General features: G+C 38.6%; 1 protein-coding gene across 3 annotated transcripts; it reads right to left on the bottom strand.

Moving 5' to 3' along the window:
* AASS (aminoadipate-semialdehyde synthase) lies at positions 1-27599 on the bottom strand. 3 transcript variants are annotated; one of them, XM_072921339.1, is made up of 24 exons: positions 27521-27599; positions 25457-25677; positions 24228-24404; positions 23514-23598; positions 22718-22785; positions 22464-22610; positions 21398-21476; positions 21165-21292; positions 20844-20992; positions 19575-19697; positions 19313-19424; positions 18729-18788; positions 18570-18637; positions 14743-14864; positions 12443-12572; positions 11583-11693; positions 10229-10337; positions 9715-9855; positions 7669-7836; positions 5477-5572; positions 3754-3869; positions 3491-3579; positions 2991-3167; positions 1-2557 (listed from the first exon to the last, which is right to left on the bottom strand). In XM_072921339.1, exons 2-24 carry the CDS (start codon positions 25667-25669, stop codon positions 2439-2441), a joined length of 2787 nt encoding a protein of 928 aa, XP_072777440.1. In that variant the 5' UTR covers positions 25670-25677; positions 27521-27599; the 3' UTR covers positions 1-2438. The 3 variants fall into 3 exon arrangements, with proteins under 3 accessions (XP_072777440.1, XP_030112794.4, XP_072777444.1); XM_030256934.4 differs by lacking the exon at positions 27521-27599 and having other exon boundaries at positions 25457-27501; XM_072921343.1 differs by lacking the exons at positions 23514-23598; positions 25457-25677; positions 27521-27599 and having other exon boundaries at positions 24228-24362.

The following is a 27599-nucleotide window of genomic DNA, read 5'->3' as shown; positions in this document are numbered from 1 at the left end:
CAGAGGAGTTCAGATTTATTTTTCAAACAATCTCATGTATAAGATACAATCATCTTTCCAGTAATATACAAAAAGAACTAAGAAGTATAATCTTCATGCAAAAAGATGAGCAATAAATTCATTTGCATCTAAACATAGAAAACAAAATGCAGCCTTCCACTGGGAATTAGAAATATATTCCAATATAAAACGTTTCAAAAATAGTAGCAGCATTTCTTGATGAAAACACTGCAGTTCTCATTCTTTAGTGCTCAAAAAATATTCTATATTTGTAAAAAAAATCTGATTTTCATCCCATACTGCATTTCCAAGGCAGAAAAGCAAGTACGGTACATTTATACAAGGAACAAGTCTGTGGGTGTGTATTTGTGGACTAAGGGAGGGAACAGAGAATTCTCTATTAAAATCCTGGTCTCACCAAGCACTGGACTGGAAGGGACCAGCAGGTACAAGTATAACTTAACCCTTAGTTGTAGGCCATTAATTTACTGGAGAGGGAGGAGGCAGCAGAGAGCAGAACATCATTGCAGTCTCCATCCTTACCCCAGCTGCATCTACCAGCCTAACAGCAAACCAACAGCCTGTAGGGTCAATGGGAAGCTAAAGAACTTGGTGGAGACAGGATTCTGTGTAATGTATGCATGGAACTGTAACAGAATCCAAATCTGACATTACATTACAAACTATTGGCTCAGTAGAAAAAGTCCTTCTCTTTCACAGTAACATCTGCCCTTCATTCTCCTTTCTCTCTTTGGCTCCTTTCACCTAACTGTCTAGCATCTGCACCTAACATCTAGGTGCAGATGTTACTTTATTGCATCTGCACAAAGAAAATCCAAATCCTGAGTAGCAAAACCTGAACATCAAAACCTGAATTATTGTTATGGCTGCTTTTCCCACCATGCAAAACAACACCTGGAATTCCAGCTTCTTGGAACTGTGATTACAGCACTGGTTCTCAGGAAGGGAAAGGCTGTGTGTTTATCAGCAAAGGGCGTTTGTGAGCAAAGCTGAAAGCAGACAGCTTCCTGCATAAATATTCAGCTTTAGAAAAAGGAAGCTCTAGGCAGGTGCTCAGGTACCTGTGCAAATACAACCTGCCCAGAGCATTACACCTCACAGATCTGACTGGTGAAGTCTAAGCCATGCTTAGAGTTGCAAGGTGGTGTAGAAATCCCTAAGCAAAAGCCAGAGAAGCAGCCCTGAAATGAAAGGATGCGATTGGTGCTATGTTACAGAGAAGCTGCACTTGGGCTAAAGTTCAGTTGTGGACTGATGTGGCTAAACTGAGCTAGAGCAGGGCTGACACATCTGACAGCACAGCATTCAGCAGCAAATGAGCTGGCAAACTCCATCAGGCTAAAGTGACACTGTATTGAGAGGTAGGCATAGGTTCCCAAGTGAACGCTTCAAAACCATGCTAGCAGAAGGACAGAAGCTAACTCAAAAAGTGGCAATTAAGCCTCTAAAGCTAGTGCATTTCAAAGCTGCATGTACTGCACAAAGTATTCCCTTTGTAACAGTACTTAACCTCGATGAGGCATGCAGTGTAAGTGGGAAGAGTAAACATGTCATTTGGAACATCTTCTAAGCACAGTAACTGTGTTGTATTTCAGATTGATCTTCCTAGCTGCAGAGCTAAATGTTAATGCGTTCTCGCCACAGCACATGGCAACACATAACAGCAGGTATTTCAATATATTGCAACCAGTTTCCACTTTGTAACAAGAAAGGGTAGGGGGGGAAGCTTGCTTTAAATTTCCTTCCTCCTCCAATTAATTTAAATTTGCATTCATTATAAAGTGGTGAAAAATATTAAGATCTAGGTTTCAAATGATTAAGAACTGAATATTTTCAAGATTTAACACAATCTTATTTGCTAGTAGTACGGAATTTCTAAGCTATTTTTTGCATATTGTTATTGTGAAAATATTAATGAATACTGCTAAAGTGAAAGGGACAACCAGACTTAAAATTTAAGTATCATGTTCATCTCCATTTTTCTGAAAAATTATTTTTACCACATGAGCAATCAAACTTCATCAATGGAGTTCATTACCCAGACTTTTCCACCACAAAATAATCCACTAATATATTTTCCCTTCAGTTTAAATTTGTTGCAATAATAACCATATACACTTAGAAGATAAACTCTAATAACAAAAAAAAACCCTTCTGAGGTATTTTAGAAAAGATATAAGGAAAGGACTGATTGATGCTGAAACATGTACATGAAAGCTTAACCATTTTAAGAGGAAAATATTACAATCTGTGAGTATTGATAGTTTCTACATCATGCCTGGCGGCAGGCTTTACAGAAGGCAACATTTGCATATGAAACGGCAGGTGCTGCCTTTAGCTGGTCCAAACTGAGATTCTAAAAGGGGAGGTGGGGGAACCAAAAAAAGCCAAAACCTGATTAAATCCACGGCTTTCAGTTACTGTTTGATAATGCTGCGAGTACTGTACATAATGCCTTCTGCCTGAACGCGTTCAAGTATTGGCCCATAAACATTCTTTGTCAAAGGTATGACCATGCCTTTGGCAGTTATTTCACCTGAAATAAAGGCATAAAAAAACCAGTGTTAGTGCTCTACTGGGTTTATTTGAGAAAGATTTGGTAGCTGCACAGTGGGGTTTTTGTGGGGGTTGCTGCTCTGGACACAGCCAGATAGAGGTGCAGGGAACTGCTGAGTCATTCAGCCCTGTTGCATAATCAATTATAATTTATTATGCTAAAGGTTTTCTCTACACTAGTGTAACATTTCATATTAAATTACTTAAAAATCTTTGTGGATTAAGCAGTAAGAGTTGTCACTGAATATCCAAACATGCAGAATAAAAATTCCTGTAAAGAAGACAGAAAGAGTCTGACAAATTAAAAAAATATATACATAAATATACTTAAGAGACACTATATATTTACTTTCTACAGGCAAGAATATAAAGAGGATTGAAATACTGTTACTGAAGTTGGAATAGCCACTTACCATCTAAAACCATTTTAGCAGCAATAGCTGTGGGGTATCCTACTGTTTTAGCCATTGCAGAATATCCTTTGTTATCCCCATAGACAACCAGATCAATAAATTTGTCTTCCAAATGGCCAGAAGGATGCCTGAGACCTATTTCACTTCTCATAACAATCATATCTCTCTCTCCAGTGCCTAAGAGAAAAGCACACAAACTATTCATTACTTGTATTTCAGTCACATCAAGATGAGGTCCCTGAAGGCCAGGCACGTACACAACATGTATATCAGGGAAGTGACTGAAGGCAAGGACTATTAAGGAGGACTGAACACCAAGATCAAATTAAAAGTGTAACAGGAAAAGAAACTGATAAACTGAGGAAGTAGGGAACATGACAATACACTGAAAATCCTATCATGATGGTGAATAATGAAGGTGAGCAAACTAATCCAATTAAGGCTTATAAAAGATACTGCCTTGTTACATTCAAATCCATGAAAAATAATTTTTCACATACCAAAGGGCAGCTTCATCTCCATGTGCTTTGCAAGAGCCCCTACGATGGAATCTGCTGCTGGAACTAGTTCATCTCCCAATAAACCTAACCTGGCAGAAAAAAATGAGGAAGTCTTACATCATTGCCTATCAGCAATTTGATCTCAGTTTTTTAACTTCCAGTTGTTCAGCATACCACTTTAACAGTCTTGAAACAAAATGGCTAGAATTGCAAACATTCCTTTTTTTAATGTTTAAACTTTCAAAATCATTGGAACATTTTACCATTCCACTGCTTCCAGCTGACTTTTGTCCTTCTCCAGTTTGCTAAATACAGCTTCTTTAAGAACATGGTACTCAGCAGGTGACTTAATTCCAACCAGTTTGCACATGAGCTCTTTCTGTTTGAAAATAAAATAGGTTCATGAAGGCCTGACATCTGCTCCCACTCCATCTCAATCAATGTTTTGATTCTACTAAGATCAGTTAAAATCCAGGACTTCTGAGAAGACAGCTTATGTGTACTGGGAAAGTGAGAAAGTTTGAGAATTTTAATCACAACAGGTGAAAATAGGGTTTATCTTTTCCTATAAGACTTTGTACCCCACCCCTCCACTGCTTCCCCCCGCCATATTTTAGTTTTATCCCTTCCTATGGCAGCAAAGAAAGAACATAGAAACCTGCATAAACAAGGAACACTAGGAGACTATTAGGATTAAAGAGAAGCCACCTGGGGACCAACAGAGTGAAAATTTAGAGATAGAATATCTTTCAGTTGGTCTAGAAATAGAGAATGTCCCTTTCAAAAGGGAGGAAACAGACCATAAGATGAACAAGGCCCTGGCAATCCTGTGAGTGTTACCAAAGAGATTTCTCATGATACCTGTGCATATCTGAATGCCATTTTGTGTCCCCTAGATGCTAATTATTGCTTGCTTCATTCACAGCAGGGAGATTAATAAAAAGAACTATGAGCAAGATGTGAAATAAGCAAGAACTTCAGAGTCTAGCCTCTCTCTTCTATTTCTCTGACAGAGTAGATAAAGATGTGAAAACATTGCTAAAAAATGTTTGCAGTGAGAATAACGAGTTTATAGCTATTTTTACAGATTACATAACACTGTATATTTATTCATTGAGGCTAGAAGAACTGGAAATTCCAGCCATCTTTGCAAAGAAAAGTTGAAAATATCAACTCTAAAATTAAAAGTAGACAAAAAATTATCTCAAAATTTTAAAAAAATTTTAAAAAGAAAAAAAAAAGTAATTCTCATATGGTCACACAAAAACTCCTGGAGTTTGCTCATCTTCCCAATACTATATATTAGTCAGAGACAAGCAAGTCTGTGGCCTTTTCACCTTCTGTGTTCTTGGTTCTGAGAACACTCAAGACATTCTCCAGCTCTTTCCACTGCATACTGAAATATGAAATACCTGGTTTGTCCACAGAGACAACAAAAATGTTGACAGTCAAATGTAACAGCAGCACATCAGAATCATGTCTTGGCTGAGATAAAGATGAAGTAAGGCACCCAAAGTCAAGACAGAAAAGCTGCATAACAGAAGACCTAAAAAATCCTTGACACAATTTTAATAGAAAAAAAATATATACTCCTTTATGCATAATCTGTTACTTCTTGATGCCCTGAAAAATACTTTTACACTGAAGATCATGAGCCAGTAAAAATATGGACACCTCAAACTCAGAGCACTGAGGATTAGACTGTGACTAACAAGAAACATAAGACAATTTATAAAAATATGGCCATGACTTTGTCTAGCTGAGGCCTGAAAGCCTCCAATGTCAGACACTCCAGGATCTGTCAGGGAACTTGTTCCAGCACCTTATTTCATTCCTGCTGAAGAAAGTTTTCCTAATTTTCAGGAAAAAAAAATCAAATATCAGGATGCAATACAAGATTCTCATTGCTAAGTACACCCAAGCCTAGCAATAAGAAAACCATCAATAAAACAGAGGAAAGAAGACAGAGTACGCAGAGTAACTCACCCAGGTTAGAGGTGGCGTAGTGGAGCTTAGCAAAGGATAAGGATCTGGGTTAATTAATCCTAGTTTAACAAAGCCCCCCATAGTTCTGGAGTATCCCTGAAATAAAAGAATAACACCATTAAATATATTAATTGCTTGAAACTGAGGTATTTCTCCTTGGTTTGAATGCAGTGATAGACATAATCATAATTATTCTCTTGGGAAACCAGCCATAATAATCTGATGCCAGTGAGGTTACTGCCACTGAGCAGTGTCTTGCCCAGCCCCTCTCCACCCTTCCCCACTTTGCAATCCTTTTTTTTTAATGGCTTATTCTTCCATGGCAAGTACCATTGGTGCTGAGATCAAAGGGCTCAGCTGGCCAGCACTAGCTGAAATCCCAGCCCATCACTGCAGGGTTGTATCAGCCAGCTGGCCCATAAACAAACTACTAAATGCACAGAGCACAATGCTGAACTCTGCTCAGCCAGTTTCATACCACTGGGATTGTGTGGACATCACATAGGCTGCTTTTAAAGGTAAGAATCCTGTGTGCTTATTTCTCGTCTTCAGGAATATCAGACAGAAAAAGTAGTAGAATGGTTTAAAGGAACTGCAAATGTTGCATTAGGCTGCACAATAAACGAAGTCTCAACTGATTTCTGCTTATTTTTATTCGTATCCCATTCACATTCCCACACAGCTGCTGGATACCTGAGAGCACTTTCATGCAAGTGACTAGAAACACAAAAAAAAGCAGAATGGAGGAAATAAAGCACCCTGAAAGAAGACTAATTAAATTAGGCGTCACTCATTAGGAGCACTAGGTTATCAGCTCAGATGGCCTTGCAGTGAGATCCTTCTGCGTGACACCTCTTTTTAAATTGACTCCATTAGCTATCTAAACTTAATTTCTAAAGGGCACTTTTAGGAGATGATTACTTCCTCAGTGAACAAATTGGCTTCTGCTCTGCAGCACAGCAGCACGTGCAGAGGGCCAACACTGACTTCTGTCCTGCTCTCACTCTCTGCTGGCATGTCAGCACCATGCAGGTAGAGGTACGGAAACCCTTCCCCACAGCCCTACCAACAGCAGCCCAGCCCAAAGTACTGGCCCTGCTGTGGGGGTTAAGGAAACAGCCCCAGCCACAGGAACAGCATTCTTGCAGCACACTGACATCCACTTGGCACGTCACCCTGACAATTTTGCAGTTCCTTGTGCTAGCACATACAAAACAAGAAAGTTTTACCAGGTACCAAATGGAAGAGATTGTCATATTAGGATTCGATTATGAGATAGACAGCTCCCACATATTTTTACAATCTCTTTTGAAAAAGAGATTGTATCTAGAGTGACAGAAAGAGAGCTATTGTAATTTATAACCCTTTTTCCCCCATACTGCCCTTCCTTCTTCTTCCATGCCTTTTTCTAAGCAAGCTTACCTCCTAGAAATACAGAAAAAATCCTGTTGTATTGCAACAGGGGAATTAAGACAAAAAGGACATACAACTTTCTCAGGCTATGGACAAATAACAGTAACTTAAACCCTAGCATAAACCTTAACAAACATAATAGAACATCCATAAAAGCTTCTTCAAACCTTCAATATGGTTCTAGGTTTATTCCTTTTTAATGTATATTAACTGAAAAAAAAATTTAAAAAAAAGAAAATCTGACAGAAAAACATCAAAACATTTTGATTCTGTTTTGGACATCTAACAAATTAAAGGAAAAGTCTTGATCGGTTAGAAGGAAAACACATTTATCTCTTAACATTTTACTTTGCTGACCAAAATTATAAGGATTCTCAAATATAAGATTTCTAGTTACTTAATAAAAAACTTTCTCTGATGAAAAATCATAATTTTCTGTAAGATTTTTACATTCTGTTTTTCATGGGAATATAAGAAAACAGAATTATTTATTTTTTAAAATCTTCTATTGATTTGACAACAGATACAGAGCCAGAATAAAAAGAGGAAACACAGACTATGCAAGACAACTGAACAACTGTCTAAAACAAATAAAATTATTTTTCCATTTTGCAACAAATAACTGCTTTCAAATGTCTCAGCTGGGATAATGGGGAGCTCATAAATAGCAAGTGCAGGCCTATAAAAGGCTAAGTTTTAAATATGCATTTTCATTGAAATTACAACGTTCATCTCTTGAGGAAAAAAAATAATTACTAATAATAACACCAACAACTTACTTTGTATCTTAAGGTGCCTCTCAGTAAAGTGTGAGCTGTCTGAATACCATATGGCTCAGCATATTTTGTACTGTCTCTGTTAGGAAAACCTTCAAGGTTTAATCCTGGGAAAAAATCCATTGGAGTAACAGAATCCAGTAGCGCTCCTCCAGGTGGAATATTGATAATCTAAAGTTTGTGAAAGAACAGCAAATATTTTTGTGCAGTTGTGTTCAACTTGTTTTAGAACAGAAAAGATAAAGTATGCTCAAAACCAGGAAAAACATGTTTGGCATTCAAGTGCAAACAAAGGCCCAATCCAAATAAAGCAGTTGCCCAAGCCATTTAATCATATCTGGTGCAGGAAGAGCATGCAATGTGTCAGGTATCAAAGGGCTAAAACAAGCCCTAAAACAAGACTGTTCTTCTCACACACACAGTTAATTCCTGCTGCATTTATATTAAAACAGCAGGTTCCCATTTCACTTACATTAATGTCATTTTGGAGCATGTTTCTAACTGCACCAGTGTAATGGGAGATTCTATCCATGAGCTCCCTGGTTTTTGGTCAAATAATTTATTATCTTGTTTAGGTTTCGTTTGGTGTTTTTTATGTGGGAGAGAAAGCAGACATAAACAGAATTATGGATGTTTGTTCCTTTTTTTTTTTAAAGCTTAAAGTAAATCAAGTGATATCACATGGATATAAAATTACTACCCATGTGTATCTTTACTTGAAACTGCAAATCACCATGGAAGGAAAAAAAAAAAGGGTGACTAGTTGTCTTACCACTCCCAACCACAGCCCTGAATCCTACTTCCTTCAAGCAGTTAAAGCCCAGATCTGCTATGCAGCATCAACACAAACTCATTTTCTGACTTCTTTGCAAAGGGACAAGGTTTACTTATAGGAGAAATATTAAACCAGTGAAGCCTGCAGCACTGCCAAAATATATTGTGTTTGCCAGGCAAGACAGGTATGTGCAACAATCCTACACAATGGTCAAAGACATAAGTGGCAAGGAGGAAAAATTTCAGAATTTACCGACAGGCTCATCTAGTGCTTGAATAATGACTCATTCATATGCATTATCTAATTTTTCCTAGCAATGGGTAAACCAGATTGGAAATAAATTAGAAATATTTTAACATTTACAAGAATCCTCTTCATTTGAAACTTATATTTCATTGCTTTTTAAATAATGAGCCAACATACAATCCCTGCATTTATACTTTCTTACTTCCATAAAATCAGTAGAGCACCAAAATTTCATAAAACATAAAAGATTATATTACAAAAGATTTCTAAGTTTTGCAGATCAAAGAGTTTTATGTAACTAGCTAAACTTTACAGTGGTTATACAAAGCAGTCTCCTTGACAACTGCAGTAAATACTCTGAGCAAGTGCCTGTGGAAATAGATAGTGCTGGAAAGCAGAAATGTGATAATGGCTTGCAATAGCTTCGCACAAATCAATTACAATGTTTACATAAAACAGAAGCAGTGACATTTGGGAGGTTAAGTCTAATGACTCCTGCACAAACAGCAAAACAGAGCTTCTATAAAATAGACCAAAAAGCATTTCACAAAACCCACTCAGTGGCTTAGTCGTATTACACATTGCACCAAAACAGACAGGAATCAAGAGTTCTACTATGCACTGTGCAAGTACAAAATAAAGCTGTTTGATTTTTCAAGACAACTAGACAGACAAGCATTCTCACCTTTGTTTCACAGGACCAAAGATAGGACAATTAAATAGCAAAGGCAATACCCAGCAGGAATGGAAGTTGAACCCAGAAAAGTCAACTCCAATCCAGTGCTTTAATCTTTAGAATAAATTCCTTCCTGGCAATCAGTTTCCACATAGTAAGTATGAATTAAGCTGGTAGCATCTAGGTATCATCATGCTCCAAAACATAGGACTAAGTGATTTATGCAACTTTCTTAGGTAACTGACTGCCACTGGCTTGAAAGTAAACAGCATCTTGCAAGTCCCAGTTCCTTCCTTAGCCAAATATCATGGGTTTTGTCTGGTTTTAAATGAAAATGTTCCCATTACTTCACCTCTCCATCTTTTAGATACGTAGCAGACTGAACTGTATTCAGCAACACTCCTTGTGGACTCCAGCTGAACTTGTACCTCAGGGGATTGTCAGAGTGCTCTGGAGCTGGTAGGCCGCCACAGAAAGAAGTGTACGATACAACCTGTCAGATTTATCCACAGGAAAGAAACAGTGAAGAGAAGACAGATCAGGATGCATAGAGATCTAGCCATTAGTTCTTAAAATTTCTGTTTCTGTTATCCCCCAAATGGGCCAGATGAGAAGGATCTACAGTGGGGAGGGGAAAACTACGGCACTGCTGGTAAAGGAGAGGAAGCCAAAAGATACACTGGAGTAAAGCCATCTTAGCTGATGGTCTCACCAAGTGAATTAGTAGCTATGAAATTCAAAGCATGAGAAAAAGTAAAATGCCCAGAGTCTGTTACACATCAGTGACATGCTCAAAACCTGCATGGTGTTAAAAGAACTTTACTAATATAATCTTGGCAGAACTACTCACTACCTGCTAACCTTACCGAAGCACCAACTTCTTTCGCCTTGTCAATACATTCCATCGCCAACATGTGATCAAGACCAGGATCCAAGCCCATTTCACTGACAACTGTAATACCAGCAGCTTCTACACTAAAAATAACAGAAACGCACACCGTGCCATCAGAATATTCACTGGCCTTTTATTCCATACATCTGTCCCATCTGCCCAGTGAACCTTCCCCAACACAGCAAATTCTGGGCTCTGCTGCAGCTTGTGGGAATAAAGAAACAAAAGCAGATATTAAACTTGAAAAGTGACAACCATCTAAGAGCCTTCTAACTTTTGTTTCTCTTCCTTCTCTGCACCCAGGTGCTGGTAGAAAAAAAAAATTCTACCAGCTATTCCATATCCCACAGTCTTCTGGACAATGCTATAATGCAGGAAGGTAGTAATGCAGAAAGCAGCACAGAGCTAGTCATAATGGTCCTAAAGAGCTCCTACAAGGAAGAGAGACTAAAATGCCTGCTTTCCAAAATTATAAGCATCTGGGTTTTTTTTTTTTCCAAATAGACGCCTACAGTCTCCCAGAGGAGTTCACTTTATTTTATTTTATTTTCAACATCAGTTTGTCTTTTGACAAATGAGAAGTACCCTTTTTATTTTTTTTTTTCTGAGAGCATGCGATATTCTCAATAGGAATGGTAGGAGAGGCCCCTAAATATCCCTCACTTTCTGCAACACTGATTCTCTATCAGTCTAGCTTTTTCTATTTTATCTTTTGTAAAGACACAGCATGTTCAATTCTTCACTTGAAGACACTTCAGATTTTCCAAAACTGTGACTCAGAGGAAGCTCAAAACAATTTACAAGCATATAGTAAGTAGGACAACAGAAACATTAGTTAGAGTTGTCACCAATTTGAAAATTCTACAGTATGTGTATCCAAAAGAAGAGCACGAAGGAAGAGATTACTGTAGATACAATAAGCCAAAATGAGTTTTTATTAATGGAAGGCAAAGGATGACAAACAAGTTTGCTGGTAGAATACAATAGCACAGCTTCTCACATTGAATATCAGCCCAGTTCAAGCATCTTAACAGGTATGAGGGAAGAGGAAAAAGCACATTAACATGAAATAGGATGACACAGGCAAAAAAATACATTCCATTATTTAGAGCATTAGTCTAACCAGGTTGAGGTATGCACACATTGCTCCACTCTGCAACATGCACCTTTGGGAAAGTTACTTGGTCCTCCATCACAGAAAGAGAAGCAGAAATAATTCAGAAAGCAGTAATTCACAATAAGTGTTGCAGGTGTAACAGACTGCAAAATGTTCAGATAATGCACTAAAGAAGGCAGCAACACCAGGGAGATGCTACTTCCACACCTACCTCTCCTGAAGTTCTTTCATGGCTGGTGTTAAGTAGCTGGCTGTTACCAAGTTCACTTTGTTGTCAATACATTTCTTAGCAACAAAAGGATGTGCTGAATAAGGCAGCAAACTACAAAGGAAGGAGAATCACGCAACATCAAAATTCAACCAGTTACTTATCCTGTCACTGGAAGGACACTCAAATGTCTTTTGAATGCCTACAAAAGAGCTCAAGCAATAGCTCATTCTTGAGACAGCATCTTTTGTCACACTTCTCTGTGAACCACAAACCACTGACTTCTTTCCAAAGACATTTTCTAAACAAGCATGCTGGAAATTTAGAAGATGTAAAACTGCAAAACTGTCCTTGAGAAAGCTTGCACTACAAAGATCTTGGTGAACTACTTCATGAAAAGCACGCCTTACGTGGAATGGACACAACATTCACAACAGCCTTGGCAAAAGAAACAAAATGGCAAGGACTATGAAGTTCCTTCCCTGTATCAATATCTGGAATGAGTTCTTTGTTAACGGGATATTCTGAAGAAATTACCAAGATGCCAGAAATTTGCCTCCTCTTGTGAACAAGAAAATTTGATCCCAGGGACACATAAGCTTGTGGATGCAACTGGCCCTTCCTTTAGCAAGGAAATCCACCTAACTGGTGAACATTTCTGAAGAAGTCAAAACCCCTTTAAAAGTTCTGATGCCCCACTACATGAAGAGGCAGCAGCTAGTTACAACTACTACATAGACAAATATGACCCCACATCTTGGCCATTAAAAAAAAGTTTATGTGTTGATTTAGGTCAATCAACTAGGAGAAAGAAGCAGCATGACTTAGGGTTCAACCTATCATGTTTTACACAGAAATCTGACCTGATCACAAGGTCGTGTTTTTTCACCAAAGAGGATAGCTTCTCCTCATGCTTAAGGACATCCATATGAACTGGAGTAACATTTCTGTACTCCTTTGTCAGTTGTTCAAGTTGATCCTTCATGACAGATACTGTTTTAAAAGTAAAACAATAAACCGTTACCTATAGATGAAGCTAAGTCTAAAGGATACCCTTGTATAATTTTGCCATATTTCCCAAAGAGAAACAGTTGCATGCATGTTTTCCTTCACTAACAGTTGAAGAAAAATCAGGCATTTTGAAAACAAACGTGTTCAGAAAGACTTTCTCGATCCCTCATTCCACATGTTTAAAAATAAATATTTTGAAACTCTTTCAATACACTTTAACAGAATTCCTATTTACAATCAAGAATAGCTTAATAGCTTAAAGCAAAAAACAATTCACATCAATAACCATTTTTAACATGACAAAGATAGAAACATTAAGCTTTAGCTTAGGTCAAGTGTGAGTAAAAGGTTCAAACTTGCTACTTTTAATACTTACTTATGACTTAATCCTCTCAATCCCAAATACCATATTATAACTAAATGGGATAAATCCAGTCTCTGCCTTCCTTCACATAACTACCATTATAAAGAAAGCAGAACTGAAAAAGATCCACAGTAACACCACCAGTATTTGCCACCTCTGACTGGTTTCCCATCCAGCTCACCAAGCCAGAGAGAACAAAAAAGGAATGGCCAAAGAAGACAGCAAACGGGGCACAAGCTTTTGCAGAATTAAAAGGCATCAGCACTTACCATTATAAGGAAATCAGAACTCAAAAAGAGAACAATGGTAACACAACCAGTATTTGCTACATCTGACTAATTTCCTTTCCCAGCTCACCATGCTGCCAGCACAAACCAGAGAACACAGCCAGGAAAAAGGAACAGTGAAAGAAGGCAGCAGGCAGGGCACAAGCTTGTGGAGAATTAAAAGCATCTGTGCCTCCGAGTCAGGGCCTTATTCCCTTATGGCCCTTCCACAGTCAGTGGGATATAAACATTACCAGAAGGTTCTCTATACCCTATAAATCAAATTGTGCTGAAGGAAAAGAGCTAGGCAAAATCATCTACAAATTCAAACTAAAAAAAAATTTGAATACATGAAGGTTTCCTAATTAAAGTTTTCATCAACTGGATTTAGCAGTACAAAACCAAACATGGCACTGTGACGTGCATTTTGTTTTCTGCACCTATTTGCCTGCTGTCAAATATTAAACAAGTAATATCTTCACGTGTCTTTCTTTCAGTGCGTGTGTGCTGCAGAAACTGCATGTTTTTAAGCTACCCAGATAGGAGGCTATGTTTGTTCAGTGCCTGGCAAAACAGATCTTCCAGTTCACCTGGTTTCCCTTCCTGCTACTGCACTCCAGGGAGTGGATGCAACCTCTGTAGTCACAAGGGCATGGGCACTGCACATTGCTGTAATCCTTTCCTCTTCACCACCTCAGGCACTGCTCATAACTACGGTGCAGCTTTCCTAGATTTCCCCTCTTCCTCCTAGTAAATCTTTTCCCAGGGGTTAAAAATACTATGGTTATCACCATGAAGGGTAGCAAAAGTAGTCAAATATGAACGCAGCATGAAGAAAAAAGAAATCAGTGCAATAACAACAACAATCCAGTTGTTGGTGTTCTAAGGGAAGTTCTGCTGTAAGTTCTAAGGGAAACAACTTTCCAGCAAAGTATCTTTCAGGCAATAAGGCAATAGAGCCTGATTTTTAATTCTGAAGTCCCAGAATCAGAGTAAAGTCATCATTAAGGGTACAGAAAAGGATTATTGAGACGCCCAGCCTGAAATATGCTACAGATAAAACCAAAACAGAGGAATAAACAAGCAGGCAATTGGTGCTCATGGGAAAGTCAGGGTCTGAAGTTTTACCACCAAGACATTCGTTATAAGAAAAGCAGTTACTTCACTCATACAGATGTCTATAAAAACATTTTCATATTCTTGTTGTGTGAGGCTGAAAACACAGCCAAAGACCAACAAAGTAACTGACTAGCTACAAAATTAATACTGACCCCAAAGCAGGTTAGAAGGAAAAATACTTCTAATTTTCCTACAGGTTACACATGCAAAGAGTTAACTTTTAACTTGACTGTGTCATTTTAAAATCAATTACTTAAATTCAAAATGCTCACAAAGTTACAAAATCCTTTTCTGCTGTGCATAATAACAAAGGTTTCCTTTATCTCTTCTCAGAACCACATCCGTTTATTATTTATGGGAAGGGTAAGAGATAATACTGTAATAAAAACAAATTTTTACATACCAACTGTGATGTCAATGCTGGAATCTCTAGTGAGATATTCAAGCACAGGGCCAGAAACATAGCCAGATCCCAGCAATAAAACCCTCTTCTCATCACTCATCTTCAGTGACTGAGCCTGTTCCCTAGAAGGTGTTACAGACAAAATTAAAAATTGCACAGAAGAAAACTGTAAGCTGCCAGGGTTAACAGAAGAAGTATGTTTTAGTAAGTCTACGAACCAAGAGCTCTAGTCAGACCAAGAGTCAAGTTCCTAGCAGGAACCTACCTGATCCAGGACTATCTAGTCTAGTACTGCTTCCACTCTTCTGCTGCATAACGTCTAGTTTCTTTCCTCTAAGAAAAACATGGTCAAATCTATCAACATTCCCACTGTTTCTCTGCTTTCTTCTAGCTGTTCATCAAAACTTTCCTCAGTTATATTGTTCCCAATGGCCAAATTACTGTAACCTGACAACTTGAGGCCTAACAATGTTGGCAGTCAGAAAGGGATTCCAGACTCTGCCTTGCTCCCTTTACATCACAGTAACTGTTAAAAGACACAAAATCATGCTGGTGAAAGAGTATTTTGTGTAAATTATACTAGTTGATAACAGGAACATGATAGTCAATAAAAATAAAATAAAAGTTAATGCCCAGCCAAGAAATCATCATTGCAGACAAAGACTCAGATTTGAAAACCATCACAGTGTTTCAACCTAACTACTACTACTCTCATAAATAAATTTAAGTAGATTTCCTGTTGATTTTCAGTATAAGATATATTCACATCAGATTTTGCATTTCTTTCTGTCAACCAGAACAATGCACTCAGCAGTTGTTTAAATATGCTCTCAGAAATTCATAAATCATAACAGAATACATCTTTTGGTTGTTTGTAATTAGTTTATCTTTTAATGTTCCCTTTTGCTTAAATTTGCTATAAGTTGTAAAATCAGGATTGTGCAACTGTCTAACATATGACTACATAGATAAAAATTATTTAGAAAAAGAAAAAATTCTTAAAGCCCTTCTTACTTTTTAAGAAAGTTGTTCACTGCCCTACTGTTCAATCTAAATAATGGAGTTTGAGGTTTGGCTTTTCTTATCCCATACCCTGAACATAAATTTCAACAAATAGGTAGGACTTTCAAAGATACAACCTCATGAGAATCTTCATAAGCATATAAGATCCTCAGTTTCCCCTTTGTCCACTAAGAGTTTATACCAGCATTGCAGATCATGCCTCAGAAAGAATCCTGACCTTTAGCTGACAAGATGACGCCCACTCTGCTGAAACCTGCTGACCTTAGAAGAGGACCAACCATATGTCTACTAAATAATATTTGGTTCAGATGTTTTTGAGGCTTCTCATGGCAGCCAAAAATCAATATTTTGGTTGTGTTTTTCCATTTCAAAAATGGCCATAACAATGATAGATGATGTAGGAGCCTGCTAGAGCAACATCTAATAGCAAGACAAACTAGAGCACTATTGCTCAACCTAAAGCATGGCAGGAAGTATCTGACTACATTTAGGGGTACAAAGCCTCAAATAATACCACTGAAAAACTACTGTGAGTGAATAAAGTTAAATCAATACTAAACACATCTATATCATATGTCTGCAGCACATTCCAGCCTACTGTAACAGTACTGTAAAGCCTGAATTACTCTCCAAAATTTCAGATGTTCCATCCTCCTTTCCTCCTATTTCAAAGCTTTTTTTAAAGTTATTGTTTTCAGATAATTAAATCTGAAAGGTATGTTCCAATGTATCAATTCTCTAATCTAAATTATCACTATAGATTACTGTAAGTTTTAACCTTCATAAAAGTTTTACAGATTTTATTTTAAAAAATCATTATTTAATAAATTCACAGAAATTCTCCCAAGCCCATCATATTCTTTTATATTGCAAAACCCAAGGACTTTCCTCCTCTTCCTCCTTCCTACATCTTCCAGAGCTGTACTATTATGGGCAGACAAAGAGAAGAATTCCTCTCCACGCTTTAGGGAACAGAAGTGGTAGGTAACTTGGAGTGCTGATGAAGGAGAAAGTCTTATATGAAAGCTGGATTTTGCAATTTAACTTGTCATATTTACTAAAACTTTCCTAGGGTATAGAATGAAGTCACACTGGAATCAAATACAGCATGTTTACTTTAGGACAGGCAAAAACAAGAGCTGTCAAATGACTCATTGAGCATGAGAACAGAATCTACACAGCTCCAGATTATGCCTATTCTCTATAAATGAGCTTTAATAATTCAGTTACAAGTAACATCTATATTGCTAATGTAATGTGCCTTTGCAGCTGTGGGTGAGAAACCAGTAAGAGTTAAGAAGCAATTAAGGGTGCAAAGATGCAGATGAGTTACTTTGGTAAATCTAATGGCACCCAAGACAGTTCAGCTCATACAGTCTGGCTGTCCTATGTCTGAAATGTTCACTGACTTGAAGGAGTATTAGCAATTACTCCAAATAGAGCCCTCAGAAACTAAACTGGATGTGGCATAATACTTTTCTAGAGTGTAAACAAGCCACGTAATTCCAATAGCACCTGAACAAGAGTACATCTCTATCTAAACCATTACACACTAAGCAGTAAAACTCCTCTTTCATTTGCATCACCTCTGAAGTTTGCAAAATAAAGGAGGAGATTGTTAGCAGGTCCTGCTTTTCTGAGAGCAAAGTGAATGACACTACTGAACAAATGGACACCATATGCAGAACACGTATCTGCGGAAATATCAAAAATCTACCCAAAAAAACACCCTTGGAGATGAAGTCTCCAGCTTCTCATGGTAGTTCACAAAAGACCATGCAAGTGATTATGGCGGAAGCTAAAAAAAATCAGGTACTTGCACTGTGTGAGGAATAAAAAAATTTGTTATTGAGACAGCCTCTTGAAGGGGTCTATCAAAGAGCACAGAACAAAAATCACTATGAGCTGAAGCCTCTAAGAGGCAAATAGCACATTACTTAGTGTGAAAAATTCACCCATAGTTCATCATACACAAGTTCATAAAGTCCCAAAGAAAATTGGAGAGGTTTGACATGCAGAAATCAACACAATGTTTTTAGTGCATAGTGCATGCAGTGCTTATAGTCAGACCAATTCAAATTTTTATAAGATGTACGGTGTAGCTGTCATTGACCATGAACATGAACCCACTTGTTGTGAAACTAACATTTTTCATACGTAAACTATAGATATTTGTTAATGGTAAGGGGGCAAGGGGAATGGAAGGGATGTGCAGGTTATCTATACTTTTGTTAGCTTAAGTCATTCTAGGCTACCACTGGCACATAACTGCTGTGACAGGGTGTGGATGAAGTGGTAGTTGAAGTTGTAGGTGCATGAATATAACAAAAAGTCTGAGAGTCCCAGAGTTTCCTCAATACATCCAGTCACAGAACAATGCTACACAGTACAGCACTTGTGCCATACAAGAAGTAACTAGATTCAAGGAATATTTGAGAGCCTTTTGCTTTCAGCCATTCCTTTCAAATGACTGTATGTTACATCCTTTTCAAAAGAGCAAGAAGTAACAGAGTAAATCTAGTATGTGGCTGTTTTCTGCCTCTGGTAAAACAGTTTTCATAATCCAAGACAGAGAGAAATAACCACTTTCTCAACTTCAATATAAGTTACTGAGAACACATGTTAATGATTTAGGCAATGTGCATGAAGAAATAAGGAGATCATCAACCTAGAAGACATATAGACACAGTGCAGTGTAGATGCATTCCACTAAGACACAAGAATAAATGAATATAAAAGGGGAGACAGAATGCAGACAGGCTTTTTAAATCCTTAATCAAATAAACTTTAAGAGCCTACATTACCTGCCCTCTCTCAGTTTCTGGATATATTGATACTTAGGTGTCAGGGAGCCATTGGATGCAATCACTGCCTGGAAACATGAAACAGATTTTGAGGGCTTTTTGTGTCTGTATGTTTCAAAGCAGGAGAAGACAAGAGGGGTCCAAAATTGCAAAACTTACATCTTGAACAACAGGCGAATAATTCTGTTTTTCAAGAGGTTCTGAGCCTTCTGATAACAGCTGTGGAGATAAGTTATTTCAAATCAGGTCATTTTATTAACAAATATTTCTCAAAGTAAAGCATTAAGATTTTAAGCAACATTTAAATGCATGCAACAATACCAATATCTTGTATATTTGAAATATTTCTGGCTGCAATCAGCATCACTGACTTTTAGGAAAATACAGGAATTCAAACAGCAGTCTGACTATGAGGGATTGTTGAGTACCCAAGAAAATGAGATGTTTACATCTGGTGCAGAGTCCAGAAGCAATAAACTACCTGCCAGAGCCTATTTTCTGCCTACAGAAAGTGTTCTTGACATATCTGTAAGACATCCAGGTCACTCGTGTCTCATTCATATGTTTCCTTTTCAAAGGATTCCCTCAAGATTTCAAAAACTTTTTCCTTTTTTTTTAAGTACAAAGTCAGTTATGTTCTACAGCAGATTCCTTTTGAATGTTTACAGGAGACCAGAAAAGCAACAAACAAGCAGACCAAATTCTGAGCCTTTTACCTTCTTTTTGGACACATAATAGCTTACCATCTCTTCAATATAAGGGAAAAGCATATCCCCAAAATACTCTGTTGCTTCTATAGGAAGCTGAGCTGGCAGATTGTCAATGGAACACATCAGAATCCCTGAGCCTTCAACACTGAAAGAGAGAATACAGCTCTTCTAAACTACTTCTTAGCACCTGAAGGGTACCACCTTTCAGAAGTGTTACAAATGCATTATTTTTTCAATATAATGTTTCACTCTACAAGTTACAATGTAAAGCAGTACAAAATAAGGGCTCTCCCACCTGTCATGAGTAATATGCTGGTCGGCATCATACATACAAAATGGGCTGTCAATTGTTGTACACTCAGTCATAAATTCTATAGATCCTCCAGTATCTGCTGAAATGTCACATATGGCCAGAAGTCTAAAGACATTAAAATAAAAAGACAGTAGATTAGAGCATTATATAAACTACTAAGAAACACAGTATAAAAGGTCACAAGTGAACAGAAAATAAAAGAAATGTGAAAAGATCTATGCGCCTTGTAGCCTACTTCATCTCAACCAATTTAGAAGTGTACAAATCACAAAAAATGGTATCCAGAAATATAATGGAAATTTGGCCCTCTTGTAGTCATCAGGTTTGCATCCCTACCAAAAACATCCAATTTCATGGAAAGACTGGCAGAATTCCTTCACCTATTATCTTTTCTCTCTGTGCCCTGTACTTCCAACACCCCCCATTCATTTTCCATCTACTAATTCCCTCAGGTCATGCCTATGCAGTCCTGCATTAAACTAACTTCCCTCCTAGAGGGAAGCCTAAAGAAGTGGCTGCCTCCTACCAGTTCAAAGATAGCAGGTGCAAGTGGAACATTTATTAGCCTAATGCACAACCTCAGGCTCTACTGAAGGTTAACTTTTCAACTCTTTATTTGTCATGTGAGAGAAAGAAAGGTGTCAAGAGCTGGCAGACAAGAGACAAAAAACTGATTCCTCACAAGGATGTATTTTCATGTCCTCCCCAGTCCATGACAGGGCTATTAGAGAAAGGGTAGCTCCCATCCTCACTGAAAGGAGACTAACCCTTAATTTGCACCCCACATTCTATCCTTAAAACTATTCACTACTTGCTGCAGAAATAAGAGGTGCTAAGGAACAGTTATTGAACTTGTACATGCCAAATAACAGGCTAGGAAGAACTTTCCCTAAAATTCTGCTCAGGCATAGAAACTTCTACCAATACTGGTGCAGCGAGTACATTCCCAGATATCACACTTTGATTTTCATACAGAATCCAATGCAAACATGTGGCAGAACTAACTCTGAAGAAAGACAGCTGATACCTGTTAATAATTTCTACTGTGATGTTTTCAAAAACTCCAAACTGTGAAAATAAGACTGCAAAGCACAAAAGAACATAAGCAAAATCAATGGGGCACCGTAAAACATGCCATAGGAACAATGTAAAATAAACAGAATAATTTACTATATATTGTGGTGAAACTGCCTAACATTACAAGTTAATCATTGTGCTGCAAAATTGTTACAGGTGAAATGAGTGTCTTACCTGTGTGGTAATTCAGGACAGCCATCCATTGCAACAGTAGCAGGTTTAACTGGCACCAGCAGCTTCTGAGCGTCCTGCCGACTCAGCAAGCGAGGACTATTTTGTTCCCAGTATATGCCATTAATTAAACAAGTTGTGTAGGGTGCAATCTGCAAAGAAAGTTACAGATGCCTGATGTTTTCACCTAGTACTTTAAGAAGCTGAAAGCACCTGGTCTAGCATTTTAAGTTAATGCTCTCTCAAATTATGAATATGCAAAAGTGTAGTAAGTACAAACACTCTGTGGAAAACCTTTCATGAAAGAACAGAAGAGATGCTCACATCAATGTGAAAGCGAGAAATGTAATTTTCTGGATTTTTATCATAGTCTACTGGATCATACAGTCCATCATGTTTCCTTATGAGATGATGGTGACGACTTAACACTGTTCCATAGACTTTCCTGAGGTCTGAAGTTAAAAAAAAAAAAAAAAAAAAGTAAAAATTACTTCTTATACTTGGACAAAAAGGGTTTCAGGGTTTCAGGGTTTTTAATCACTGTTGTCACTGCATACCTCCAGATCTGGAAACTTCCTTTAACTCATGTGGTTCCACAAACTCATATGGGAGAGCACTGAACATTTCTTGAGCACCCTGAAATCATGAAGTAGTATTTAGAATAAGTAGACCATAAATGTAATGTAACACTGCTCATTTGGTGTTTGAAAACAAATATTAAATGTCACATGCAATTTGATAGCCCTGCCAGAGAACATCTCCGGAGATGTAGACATTGTTTCATACGTAACCCTGCTTACCCAAAACTAAGTAGCTTGGGCATTATGTGCAAGGAATTTACATCATTCCCCACTACTGCAGAATGCCTAAAACACAATCCAATGCCTGGTTCTTATGTCTAATGGCTGAGCTGGGAGGCCTCAACTCAGCCACAAGAGGGTTTTGCTGCCACTTTGAGGAGCAGTTTCTCTTTAGGAAAGATCCCTGAAGCCACTTCTCATCAACCAGGCTGTTTTAAAGACCAAGAACTACAAGATGACTTCCCCAATGAGCTGTGATCACAACCAGATTTTCAGACACACCATCCTTTTGGCTAGAAAAAACACATTTATGCAGGCAGCGACTTCACTTTATAGCTGGAGCCTTGTTAACTGATCTTTGTTGCCAAAACGAGGAGTAAGTATTTTCCCTATGTCACAGAAAATAGCCCTGAAGTCAAGCACTTGTAAACCAAGTCATTAATATCCGCTGATAAAAACTCAGCAGGTGTTGGAAAAAATAATTCTTTCCCCTATACTTTAATGGAGTGATAAATTTACTTTGTGAGCACAGAGTAAACAGTGGGGAGAGAGGGGGAGAGAAATCATGCAGGTTGCAAAAGAGAGAGAAGCAGTAAGATTTAATCCATGTTCATTGATAAGAAGTTAGCATGACAGCCTGGTTAGGCATGACCTCATATTAAACATTTTTGTTTACGGTAGTTAAAAATTGTTACTGGCAAAGGAAAATGTGAAATTCAAGCAAACAAAATGAACCCATCAACCCATTTAACCTGACAGAGATCAAATGCCAAGAATTTCTATTAACAATTATACAGCATTTCATTTTGAAGACAATTCTTACCTTAGAAACATTACCAGTGCCCGTAAACACAAATGTTAAGGGCCCCACTGACTTTGGCATCAGTCCCAGTGAAATTTCATATCCAGCATCCCGTACTGCCTGCACAGCCTGACTGCTATTCCTGTAGTTATGTGCCATCCCAATGTGCTGAAATCAAAGGCACAGACCAATCAATATATTCCCCATATTCAAATACAGATAACTAGCAGATGCCAAGATGTTATTTAGAAAAATACATACACACATACTCTTACCATGAAGGGAGTGTGATGACCCAGAGCTAGAAACCGCAAACCCAATCCATGTAGAATGTTGATCATTCCTGTTGTTAAAAAAAAAAATAGAAAATTGGAACATCAGTCTTAATTACAAATATGCACAGTTAGAAACTGCAGAGACTGACTGAAGCCTCAAATCATCCCAGATATTTTCCCATGTTTTTATAATAATACTTCTGAAGAAAGTCTACAGAAAACCAGAGAAGGAGAAATTTAATAGCATTCCATGACCTTAAACTTGCTCTTAGCCCATTATGTATTTAGGCACCATTTAATATTCAGATATCCTTTTATGAGGTGTATCCACATCACCGGATCCCAAAGAAGGAAATAAAAGACTCTCCTAAAGAAACAGTGTTAAAGTTCACCAGAAGGAAATGAGAACCATGCCACAAAAGAATCAGATTAAATGCATTACAGTGACAAACAGATGTTGTTCAAGCTCTTGGAACTGACAGCAGCCTGTTTTTTATCAAAAGTCTAATCTGTTGATCTCTTGATATCTAGTCTGCTCCAAATAGTTCAATGGACAAACAGTACTTCAAGACCACAGCATAAAATATTAGATTTGTCAGGAATTCACATGACTATTTGACATGTCGTCTCATGAAAGTAGGAGGCACAAACCAGAATGGAAAAAGGCTGTTAAAAGTAAGAATTCAAAACGCAGTTAAAAACACATTGCAAGCCTCAACTTTCAGGAAGGACAGACAACCAGAAGTATTATAGGAAGTCACTTGTTGCAAGCCTGCCTTTACTTTATACACTATACCTGCTACACCAGCCCACTTTCCAAAGGCCACAACTCGCATTCCTTTATGATCAACCATTTTTTCATAGTCAAACAGTCGAATTTCCTGAAAACACACAGCAAACTGGGTATTAAAATTTTCAGTGAATGCAGTCTGTGGCACGTTGCTCTCCCAGGAACTACCTTTCCGCTGCCTCTGTCATTCTTCGTTGATAGAGCCTGATGGGTTTATATAGCGTAACAAGAATAAAGCATAAAAATAAAAACGCAACAGTTGCACTGAATTTTTGTTTGGAAGAGTCTCTGCACTGTCCATGCCCTCTTTGTACAGACCTCCCCAATGTGCCACTCCAGCTGCTGCAGGCCCATTCACATCCTCTGCCAAGAGGCTGCTCGTTTCAGTGTGAATTGGCTCCTTCCTCTGAAATGGCCAAATGCACTCCAGCTTACTAACTTTCCAACAACTCTTCTTCAAGAGACTCTCTTGAGCACACCATGCTCACAACTTACCTGCCTCATGCACTTGAAGAGAGTAACACTGCAAACACAAGATCTTCTGAGCAAGAAATACTCAGTTTCAGGAAAAGATACTGAAAACTGTCCTCGTTAGCCAACTGCAAGTACATGTGCTGGAAGTAACCATACTAAGCAGCAAGCTTTTCATCACACTCAAGCATTAAGTTCAGTTTCCATCCGATGTTAACTAACAATGACCTTCAATGTGACATAATTTACCTGTCTTAAAATCTCATCCAAAAGGGACATGTTTGCCTCTTGGGCTTTAATAGTGTGAGAGAAGAAGGCATAGTTCTTTTTAGGGATTAATTTTTCCTCTGGAGGTCTCTTCACACCTATTATCAGAGAAGCCTCAGAAATATCTTCTTGAATAATGGCACCTGCTTTGACATACTCCTACAAAAGAGCAAAATCAAAGAAAATTTTTCTGTGTTTTTTCTTATTTAGATCTCAGCATAATAGCAGGTAGAACAGATGAAAAATAAATATTTCTACCAAGCAGAAACAAGTTACTGCATGCGATACATTCACAAATTTTTTTGATAAAGAGGTACCAAGTATCAAATTGAATTATCATGCTATTATCCTATTATATGAGGCCAAATTATAATTATGTGTTAGTAAAGTACTTCATCTTAAATTTACAGACTACAAAAAGGATATTTTACTAAATTTGAAGTATCCTGCAGTATTGCAATAATGAACAGTCCTTTATAATGTGTTCAAATACATGGAAATAAGTTTAGAGAAATATGAAAAATTCAAAAATTTAAGACTGATAACATGTGATTTTATAAACTTTTATAAGCTCAAGTCCAAGCTGAAGAGCAATTTCTAAGGAAATGCGAAAGTATGATCTCCACTTTGATGCATATGTGCAAGTAGTCACTAATTCCCTACTTTTGTTCCCATTTTCATCTGTTTTCTCAGTTATCTTACAGCAGAGTATTACTGCTGCTACAAAAAATTGTAAAAGTTCTCTGTCCTGAAGCTCACAGCATTAAAGAAAAAAACTCCTCATTTCACATGAGGAATAGGATTGAAGCAAGAGTGGAATTCACCAGATTCATCTTTCCTGTTCTTTTTAAAAATACCGTTTTTTTAGAATTCTTGTCTTCTCACAAACAGAAGACAAAAACATCAATGTTAAAAAAATTCCCAAGTTTGTACTTCAATAGAACCTAGAACTTCTAGGGAGAGTAATGACAGGACATGTAATTAATAAAAACAACTCCAAAAACCCACCATGGCGCCAATATTACATTAAAAGGCTAAGCAAACTATTCCTTTTCCTTTCCATTATCACAACTCCTCATTTAGCAACAAAATTTACACATTTCTGGGGGTTTTATATCTTTCCTCATGAGTGGCCTTTGAATATAATTTTTTCTGTACTATGGTTAACAACTACACTATGATTTTGCTTGTGTCTCAAAACTGGACCTTACCTTTTCATGGATGGCTCTTCGGTTTGACGGCTGCACCAAGACCTTGTATTCCATCTTTGTCAACTCCTTAACATGCTTTGGTGCTAGAGGTGCTCTTCTTTCCCACGCATTGACATCTTCCCTCCTGATTGCCAGCACAGACTTATGATGATGCCAACACTTAGCGTGGTGGAACACACACCTACCGTTTGTGTGGCTAAAGGCTCGGAGCATGGTGAAGTCTGATGGCAGCAAAGACAAAGTAATAAAACAATACAGGTACATATATGATTCAGACATTGTTTGTGCAAAAGTTCTGGTCTCCTTTAGCATCTGCTGTAAAACACAAACCAGATACTTCATACTCTAGTTATACCCTACTGTCGTGAGACATGAATTCAATTTCAGTGAATTTTGTTGCATCTTGGTCTGATGAGGTGATCTTATACACAAATTTTCGATGTTAATAATTGTTTTGATTACTGCAAAGGAAGGCTTTTAATGTGTTATATGCAGCTAGTTTTTAACTACAGAGCTTAAAAAGAATTCTGGAAACTTGTATTTTCCGATTATATTCATTTGCCACCATAAATGAGGAAAAGACCATCAAAACTTGCATCAAGAACAGTTAGAACTAACAAACACACAGAAAGAAAGCATAACACAGGCTGTATGGCAAACGAACAAACACACAGAAAGAAAGCATAACACAGGCTGTATGGCAGGCAGTTGAATACAAGAGAAAACCCAGCACTAAATCTTTTTACGTAACTAATGCTTACACAGGCCAAAAGTGGAAGATAAGGTCAAGACCTTAACTACTGAGTAGCAGCGAGCATATGTGTGACCAGGAACAACAGGTTTTCACCCAAATATGAATTTTCTGCAAAATGGAAAAGCTTCACTAGAACAGACTCCCACTGCAGAGGAAAACCCCTTTATCTTCTATCTCATCCTCTTCACTCCCAGCGAATCCTACATGCCACTGCATATTTCTGTAGGGACACTGCCCGGTCCAGCATCAAGTATCCAGGAGCCTAAGGGCTTCAGATACTTGCGATTAAAAGATATGAATCTCAGAGATAGGCTTCAAAAATGTGAACTTTGTTTCCAACACAATTTTAACTGATAATACCTGAATGTCTGTATCTGAATCATTTGGAAAATCCGGTTTGCCCTCATGCCTCAAACTTGTAAAATCTCTATATACCTCAAGACTTCAGAGGTCCTGTTTAACTCCAGGCTTGCTGAAACAGGGACTAGCACAGGAAGGACGGCATGAAGGGAAGCACACAGTCATCTACAACAGCTCCAAGTGTGGTCTTCCTACCATGGCTACATTTGTCCACCAGCAAAGGTTACTGCACTGAAGTTGGAGGTATTTTGATGCTTCTCTTCAGCAGGCTAAGAGGGTTCTCAAAGCCCATAATGATCCCCCTCAAAAACCAGAAACCCTTGTCACACCGTGTCACTATCTCTGCACACTAAGACATAACGATGAGAGCAGTTTGTACTAAAACACTGCACCTCATACCCAAGCCTGCAGTGAAGCAAATTTCTCTCACACAGAGGACTTGCAGCGATATCTTCCAGCGGGAGTGCACTGGGATTGTGGGTGTCCGGCCAAGGAGCAAACAGTCGGGTGACCTCTGGCAGGTCAGAAGTTCGTCCGCATGCCTCCCTGTGTGTGCTCAGGCTCAGCCACAGCGATATCCCTATCCCATTGTAAAAGTGAAGCTAACTTCAGCATTCCAAGCCTGCAGCGCTGGGAACTCTCCCCGGCCCCCCCAGCACGCCGAGTGACCGCGGGGCCGCCACCGCGCCGGTCCCTCCTGGCCCGTGCCGGGAGCGGGTCACACCCCCGCGAGCATCACTGGGGCTGGGACGGTGCCAGGCAGCACAGCGAGCGGCCTCCCGCCGGCAGGAGCGACGCGCGGGAGGGGAAAAACCCCTGGAGAGAGGCAGGGAAAGGCAGAGGGGCGGCGGCGGGCAGGGGGAGAAGCGGTGCGAGCGGGCGGCGCCGCGGCGGGAGCGCGGAGGGCAGCGCTCGCTGATACCCGGAGCGCCGGGCAGCGCCGTACCTACCTCGGGCAGCGGGGCAGCGGCAGGCACGGCCGTGCGCCCCGGTCCCTCCTCCGGCCGAGGTCCGGCGGCGCCGCCGCCC

Source organism: Taeniopygia guttata, chromosome 1A (assembly GCF_048771995.1).
Source record: "Taeniopygia guttata chromosome 1A, bTaeGut7.mat, whole genome shotgun sequence".
Taxonomy (NCBI): domain Eukaryota; kingdom Metazoa; phylum Chordata; class Aves; order Passeriformes; family Estrildidae; genus Taeniopygia; species Taeniopygia guttata.
This window is presented reverse-complemented; position numbering and strand designations above follow the sequence as displayed.